Source organism: Otolemur garnettii, unplaced genomic scaffold (genome assembly GCF_000181295.1).
Source record: "Otolemur garnettii isolate 467f Iridium unplaced genomic scaffold, OtoGar3 scaffold00260, whole genome shotgun sequence".
Lineage (NCBI taxonomy): Eukaryota > Metazoa > Chordata > Mammalia > Primates > Galagidae > Otolemur > Otolemur garnettii.
The window spans coordinates 310,998-319,159 of NW_003852655.1; the positions used below are offsets into that span (position 1 = coordinate 310,998).

An 8,162-nucleotide genomic window follows, 5' to 3' on the forward strand; every position below is an offset into this window, starting at 1 on the left:
TCTGCTGATGATGTCATATCCCAGCTGCACAGGGTGCCATGGTCTGCTGATGATGTCATATCCCAGCTGCACAGGGTGCCATGGTCTGCTGATGAAGTCATATCCCAGCTGCACAGGGCACCATGATCTGCTTATGAAGCTATGTCCCAGTTGTACAGGGTACCATGGTCTACTGATAAAGTCGTGTCCTGGCTGCACAGGGTGCCATGGTCTGCTGATGAAGTCGTGTCCCAGCTGCACAGGGTGCCATGGTCTGCTGATGAAGTCATGTCCCAGCTGTCTAGGGCGCCGTGGTCTGCTGATGAGGTCGTGTCCCAGCTGTATAGGGCACCGTGGTCTGCTGATGAAGCTGTGTCCCAGCTGCACAGAGCGCCGTGGTCTGCTGATGAGGTCGTGTCCCAGCTGCACAGGGCACCGCGGTCGGATGAAGTCATGTCCCGGGTGCACAGGGCACTGTGGTCTACAGACGAAGTCGTGTCCCAGCTGCACAGGGCGCCATGGTCTGCTTATGACGTCATGTCCCAGATGCAGAGGACGCCATGATCTGCTGATGAAGCTGTGTCCCGGCTGCACAGGGTGCCATGGTCTGCTGATGAAGGTATGTCCTGGCCGTACAGGGTGCCGTGGTCTGCTGATGAAGCTATGTCCCGGCTGCATAGGGTACCGTGGTCTGCTGATGAAGCTGTGTCCCAGCTGTACAGGGCGTCGTGGTCTGCTGATGAAGCTGTGTCCCAGATGCACAGGGCACCGTGGTCTGCTGATGAAGCTGTGTCCCAGCTGCACAGGGCGCCATGGTCTGCTGATGATGTCATGTCCCAGAAGGTTCAGGCTGACAGCTCTGTTGCTACTGCACACGTAATCACGTGGCAGATGGTCGGGGCAGGCTTTCACTGTTGGAGTGGGAATTTACAGGTAATCAGGGGAGGATACTGGTGCAATTCACATGGTAGTAGGTCATACTTGGTGAGATTAGTAAGGACTCAGCTCAGTAAAGAGACACATGTTTAAAACAGATATTTAGAGTAGATATGTATATGTGCTGGTCAGTGCATACACATGCAATTCACTGCTTGTGAGCTGAGAGAATGTGGGGCCTGCACACCAGGCCCGTCTTGGGGTCTTGTGTTCTCTGCTGTGAGGACCCAGGGCTCCCAGGGTGGGGCGGAGTGCCCAGATGAGCCTGGAGCACCCGAAAGTCAGAATAAAACCCCACAGGGATGGGATTACCTCAGCAATGCTGGAGCAAGTGGCTCTCAGTGGCCATAGCTGGGTCAGTGTTAGCCACAGAGTCAGTACAGTTATTAGAATAAAACTAAAGTATAAAACTGTGATGTAAGCAATTGAATGAACTAGTGAAGGAAGGAAAACTAATCTCCCTGCAGTCCCAAGTGATTGTGTAGCTGATCTGCCCTCCAAGAGGTGGGCTGGGCCGGGCCTACCCTGTGGCTGCTCACAGGGACTTCCATCTAGAGGACATGCCTAGGAAGGGACAGCAGTAGGGTCAGAGTGCAATGGAGGTGCTTGACAGATGCCCTCAGCCAGGGACAGGGTGATGGGGTACCCCGGTGGCATTGACAGAAGGGGTGGTGTGCTTCTATGGTCTTCCCCCAAACCTGCAGCCCTGTTCCAGTCACGAAACACAGCAGACAGCCTTAGTGAGGGACCTTCTGTAAAGTTCCTAACCAGTCCTCAGCACTGCTCAGGTCCTCAGCAACAAGGGGGTCTGGGCCGCTGTCACAGCTGAGAGGATCCTGGGGAGATGGGAGGACTGGATGTTGCATGGAGTCTCAGATGGGATCATGGGACAGGAAGGGACATTAGAGAAAAGCTGAGGAGACCAGAGCCAAGTGTGGACAGATGCTCTGCCCTGTACTGCTGGCAGAGTGTATACTGGGAAACAGGTATGTGGCACCTGGGCATCACTATTTCCATAGTGATTCTGCAAATCCAAGATCAAAAGCTTATTTTAGAAATGTAATATATTTTCCTTTCAAAGTAATTCCTTTACTCAAATGACATACCTTTCCAAGTACTGAAGCAGTTCTTAGAAACAAATTCAGGGGGCCACACGAAGCTACCACAAACACACATGATGCACAGCCAGGGTGGCATCCTGTGGGGCCTGTCTGAGCTGGCCCCTGTGCCCCGTGTCAAGTGCAGAAGCCACGAGGCTGACCCAGCAGCTGGGCCCCAGTACTGCACCATACAGCTGAGAACACCAACAGCCCTTGGATGATGCTGGCAGTGACCTCCTTAGCCAGTGCCCATATCTATCCTTCCTGGGGGGGGGGGTAGGAGAGCACTTGCTATCTGTCCCCCTAAAGTAGAGTTACAGCTTTCTTCTGTACACCATGGAGGAACAGCTGTGCTGGGGCCTGTGTCTTTTTCTCAGCGGCCCCCAAGGCAATTTTGACATGTCCTACCCTGAGTATGTGAGACCTGGGGAAGGGATGCCTGTGATGGGACGTAGGACCCACCCCACTGAGCCAAGACACCCCACTGTCTATCTCTGCTCCCATCCCTGGGGCTTGATCATGTGTACCAAGGGGGCCTCCATGAATGTCCTCCCAAGAGTGAGACCCTCAGAACTCTGGGCAGAGAGCAGCTCCACTCTGTGTGGCTGGCCTTGGCCCCACAGCATGAGGGTGTCCTGCAGCCTTGTGTGGCCCTCTGGTCCTGGGAGTCTCTTGCAGGCCCGGGGGCTGTGCCTTACCTGTGTCTGCTGGGGCTTCAGGACCCAGGAGCTCTGGGCAGGCAGAGAGAAAAATTTTTCTTACTCAAAGTTGTTGCTAGATATTTTTCAAGAGTGCTGTTGACAGCTCTGTGACCCTGTCTGTTCTTGATACGAGATGAATGTGCATATGTGTGGAGTGTAGCACGGTGTGTGAATATGTAGGGTGTGACGGTCAGGGCAAGAAGGGCTGCCTGTAGTGGCCAGTGTGCATGGGACCTCCACTGAGTGAGATAGGCTGCTGTGTGCACTTGGCGAGAGGGGAACACAGGCTGCAGCAGGTGCCTGTATGCCCAGCAGGGCTAGTATGGACACAGAGTGGGCTCCACCTGAGACTTGTCTGGCCAATGCCACCCAGCATGGGACTGGCTCCTTCCCCTATGCAGCCATATATCTGCATATTCTGTTTAGGTGCAGTTATAGCACTTACACTTCTCTCTTCTGTGGACTGCAGAAGTCCCATTAGTACTGGATGAGGTGGCCCCAGAGGGACAAGGAGCTCTAAAAAACACGGAGATCCCACTGTGCTGGAGCAAGAAGCCCCCAGCTCTTAGCATCCTAAGTGAGGGAGCCCTGATGCCTGTGTCTGGAATGTTAGGAGGTTTTTCTCAATGTGAAGCATGGACCCCTGTGGTCCAACACGACCCTGCAGATAACCAGTGTACTGCTGCTGCTAGGCCTCTGGCTCCAGATGAGGCTGTGGGGCTGGGGTGGTGGAACTGCCAGCCCTGCCTTCCCTGCTGCATAGTCTTCAGCTCTGGCCTGAGGCCAGGTCTTTCCCACACTGGGTGTCCTGGGGTCCCTGCTGCCTCCCACCTCCCTCTTGGGAGAAGCTTACACACACTGAGGGGCTGTTTGTTTTTTATTTGCAGAGGTATTGTGGCCAGTATTTTGGTTTTCTTATGTTTTGGAGTCACACAAGCTAAAGACGGGCCATTTTCCAGACCTCATCCAGGTAACTTGCCGTTTCTCCCTCTGTGTGTGGCACTTCTGTTCTGAGCAGTCCCTCTGTGTCTGTGCTGGGTGTGAGTGTCCTCCCCTCACCTGGCCCCAGATCGCCACAGCCACGTCCTATAGCAGGGACAGAAGGTGTGGGGCACTTCCTTTTTGGGGTCCCTGTTCTGGGCTATTCCTACAGATAGGGCATGTGGGCTCCTGTGGGGCCCGGTCTTGCCACAGTTGCCCCCAGTCATGATGAGGTCTTACAAACCGAGGGTTCTTGGGCAGCGCCTCTGGCTCAGTGAGTAAGGTGCTGGCCCCATATACTGAGGGTGGCAGGTTTGAACCCAGCTCCGGCCAAACTGCAACAAAAAAAATAGCTGGGTGTTGTGGCAGGCACCCAGCTACTCCAGCTGCTCGGGAGGCTGAGGCAAGAGAATTGCTCTAGCCCAAGACCTAGAGGTTGCTATGAGCTGTGATGCCATGGCACTCTACTGAGGGTGACAAAGTGAGACTCTGTCTCTAAACAAACAAACAAAAAACCCAGGGGCCTGGGGACGAGGCCTCTTGTAAGGTTGGTTGGTTTCTCCAAAGGGTCTCAAGTAGTAACTAGAAACATTTCTTTTCTGTTTCAATAAGGGTAGGTACTGATGAAAATTTGGAAAATACAAAAGATATTTTAAAATAAAAAAAATCCACAAAAATAACACTAAAATTTTGATGTGTTTTGTATGTATACATAAACATGGTCTTAAAAATATTAGATGAATAGTGTGTGTGGTTTTATATCATGCATTTAATAATCATTTCCTTCTCACTGGTTTTTGACTGACAGCTGAACTGTCTGTGGCAGTGTGTTTAGCATCATTTGGATGTGCTGGGATTGGTACATCAGTTTGTTTCAGCTGTCATGTCACACAGGGAATTCCAGCTCTGCTGTAATAAACTAGGCTGTGGTGAATTTTGCACACTCTCTCTGAAAGCATTGGGTTAAAGGGAGTAAACACTTTAGGCTTGTGACACAGTTCACAAAATCGCCCTCTAGAAGGGAGGGTTGGTGGTATGGCCAAGAGGCTGCCTGCAGGAGACTTCTGAGCACACTGGCCTTGTGGACCCCTTGTTTGTGCAGGGTCTCCAGATACCTCAAGGTGTCTGGTGGGCCACGGGTTGAGTCTTGCCCACTCACACAGCTGGCTGGTCACAGCTGGACTTCACCAGAGCAGGAGCAAGGTCATATCCAACCCGTAGATCACACAGTGAGGGACCCGGTTGATTGGGCAGGAGGAGGAAATGCGTGAAGCTCAGCCAGTGTCAACCTCCTGCCACAGATGGGCCGCACCTTGGGCCAGACTGGTCAGAGGGCAGCAGCTTGCCCTGGTGCTGGGCCTGTCCCTGGGAGAGGCCAATCTAGGAGCTCCAAGGTCGGAAAGGTTCCAAAGCTTCTGAAAGCTCCCTCTGCAGCTCAGGTTGCTGTGTGAGGTCAGACCAATCCCACCTGGGCCTAGGTTGGCTTTCCTTCTCTCTCTTGGGATAGGGTGGGGGTCTTGTGTCTAAGCTTCTATTCAGAGCTCAGCTCCACCTTCAAGTTCAGGTTGCTTTGTACAAATGCACGTTTCTTTGCCAGTTTTTGGTTTGTTAAGTAGAGAGCCTGGAGCTACCTCTGTGTGTTAGCTTCATGCTCTACAGGAACACAGACTATCCAAGCAGAATGCACTGCAAGTGGGTCCAGGCCAGCTGTGAAGCTCCATGCTCTGGGTGTTGGGCCTGAAGGGGATCCTGCTGCAGAAAGGTGGCCCAGTGGGTTCTGCCTACTGGCCGCCTCCTGCTGCACCTGGCCCACTGTAGCAATCTCCTTACGAGGGGCAAAAATGAGGCTCCAGCTGAGCTTTCCTGGGGAGCAGCTTGATTTGGAAAAATGAAGTGCCACAGTTCCAAGTGAGACTATGTTTAAAACATGTCGTGATCTGGGGAGAAGGCCCCTCTCTGCAGTCTTTGTTTCCGTCTGTAGCTCCCTCCGGAAGCTGTATGCATCAGAAGAGCTGGGTACAGTGATACTGCCCACCTGCTCCCCCATGGGCACTGTGTTTGGGGTGTGGCTTCTGGAATCAGGGGAACCAGCTTCAGGAGCAGCTGGAGTTGGTGGATGTGGTAGAAGGCCTGCTGGGTGTGAGGTGGGCAAGCCTGGGCTCAGGGGAGAGAGATGAGTCTGGGTTGACCTACCTGCCTGCGTGTGGAATAGGAAAGACAGGGATCGTTGGCAGGGGATGAGAAGAGTTCAGGTTCAGGGCGGCGCCTGTGGCTCAGAGGAGTAAGGCGCCGGCCGCATATGCTGGAGGTGGCAGGTTCAAACCCAGCCCTGGCCAAAAAAGCTGCAAAATAATAATAATAATAATAAATTAATAAAGCCAAACCTTTAAAAAAAAAAAGTTCAGGTTCAGATGTGGTGCCTGAGGGGCCCTGTCAGACAGGTGTCTGTGGTTTCCCTGTGGGAAGTGGTGCTCCCAGAACCCTAAGCCTAACCCTGGTACCTGCCTGGAGGGCCTCCTGTGGGTGCTGGGCGTGGGCCTAAAACCTCTAGTGTGGACGCTTTGCACTGAGCTGCTCCAAGCTGAGATGGGCAGTCAGGAGTACAGAGCTTAACAGGGGGCCCCCGGATGCGTGTTAAGATATCACAGGGAAAATCTTAAATGCAGAAAAATAAGAGTTCATAGTCGTTACCCACTAGAAAAACTTAGCATACTAGAATTGAAAGATTTTCTGAACATAAAAAGGACCTGCCAGAAACCTGCAGCAGACTCACCAGTGACTGAGGGTCGGCAGCATTTCTGGTGAGCTGGAGAGCAGGGTGTTTACGTCCCTGTTTTTGTCCAACACATGTGGCCCTACTGTGCCCCTGCAGCAGGACAAGAAGGGAAGGAAGTAAAGAAAACCAGTTTATATTTCAGAGAGATACTTTGCTTAATTCTGAGTTCGACCTTGCTTTACACGTGGGAGGCCGAGGACAGCACTGTGTCCAAGAGCCCTGTGGGAGGCCCGTGAGCCCTTCTGCTAGGAGCCAACTTGGGGCTGGGGTGGGGCCTTGGGCGACCGCGGTCTGCGGTACACTAATGCTGTGTTGTCTTTGTCTCCATAGCTTACTGGAGGTTTTGGCTGTGCGTTAGTGTGGTCTACGAACTGTTCCTCATCTTTATACTCTTCCAGGTAAGCAGTTCTTGGTTGGATAAACTGTGGGAACTTAGGAGACAAGGAGGCCCCAGCCAGAGTCACAGGTGACAGGAGCATTGCACACTCTGCCCTGCAGAGTGCTTGTAGGAGGGGGCCGAGCCCAGCAATAGTGGGCTGAGCCTGTGTGGGAATGTCCAGAGGTGTCTGCTGGTGGGAGACTGACTGTTTGGATGGGTGGCTCAGATGGGAGGCATGGTGATGTGTACACCTGGGGGGTCGCTGCCTTTAGCAGTCATGTCCTCACCTGTATAGGGACCAGACACTGCAGAGAAGACAGTACCACTGGTTCCCATCTGGGCCAGTGATCACGGGCCCTTGGGTTTGTGTGGAGGTGGCCACACGTGGCCTTGTGCACATCTGTCCTACCTGTGCACATTTTGAGAGGTGGTCAGGGTATCAGGGTAGAGTCTGGAAACTCACCTTCCCAGTAAATCCTGGTTCAGGATGTTGCCAAAATATCTGTTGTATTAATACACGCTCTGCTGAAATAAGGGTACACATTTTAGTGGCTGGTTGCGGCATACACAGTACTTTACTGCTCAGAGCTCCAACAGTGAACCACCAGGTTGTTTGTCATTGAGGCAGACTTGACTTTTTTGGGGGGTGGGGTACAATTCTATGGAAGCAGCCCACAAGTGACCTGCCCCCATAGCTTGTCTTGTTTCTTGGAGATGATGTGTGGGTGGAGGCAGGTGGCAGCCTGGGCTCCCAAGGTGCCCTTCAGCTGCATCCAGCAGTGTTCTCAGTGCCCTCTGTGCTCGTGGCCTTCCGTTGCCTGATGGACCACAGCTGTCTGTCTGCCATACATGGGGAAGCATTTGATGGTCTCCAGTGTAGAAGTCCAGCAGTGGCATCTCTGGTCACTGGTAGGTGTGACTTGCCAAGATGCTGCCACGGTGCCCTCTCCTAGCTGCCTCGCCCCTGTGTGCACTCAGAATTGCTGGAGTGAGGGGAGGGGAGGTCTCCTGGTTTGGGGGCACTGTTTCTGACCAACTTTGCATTTGAACATTCTCGTCTGTGAAGTGTTTAGGTGTTTGCCCTTTTTGCACATTGGGCTGATTGTTTCTGTGGTGTGGTGTCATCATGCTAGCGCAGTCCTGACCTGGAAGGTCCCTTGCAGGGCAAGTGACTTGTAGCTACTGTTTCAGGTCAGTAGCTTGTCCTTTCACCACAAACAGTGTCACTCATGGTTTCTTTTAGGGGTTATGATGTCATGTCTAACATTTTTTTCCTAATACTAGGTGAAGATTTTCTCCTGTTTTTTTTT

At 52.7% G+C, this 8,162-nt stretch overlaps 1 protein-coding gene across 5 annotated transcripts in view; it reads left to right on the forward strand.

The window, feature by feature from the left end:
* PTDSS2 (phosphatidylserine synthase 2) overlaps window positions 1-8,162 on the forward strand; it is a 49,156-nt gene that overhangs the window by 25,900 nt on the left and 15,094 nt on the right. For 3 of the 5 annotated variants that reach the window (XM_023508601.1, XM_003802762.3, XM_023508600.1), the window contains exons 3-4: window positions 3,604-3,686; window positions 6,804-6,871. Coding sequence is in view for 2 of the 5 variants with exons in the window: in XM_003802762.3 (XP_003802810.1) it covers window positions 3,604-3,686; window positions 6,804-6,871 (151 nt within the window). In the remaining 3 variants the exon portion in view is untranslated. The remainder of the gene's footprint in view (window positions 1-3,603; window positions 3,687-6,803; window positions 6,872-8,162) is intronic. The other 2 variants (XM_023508602.1, XM_023508603.1) reach the window with 1 other exon arrangement.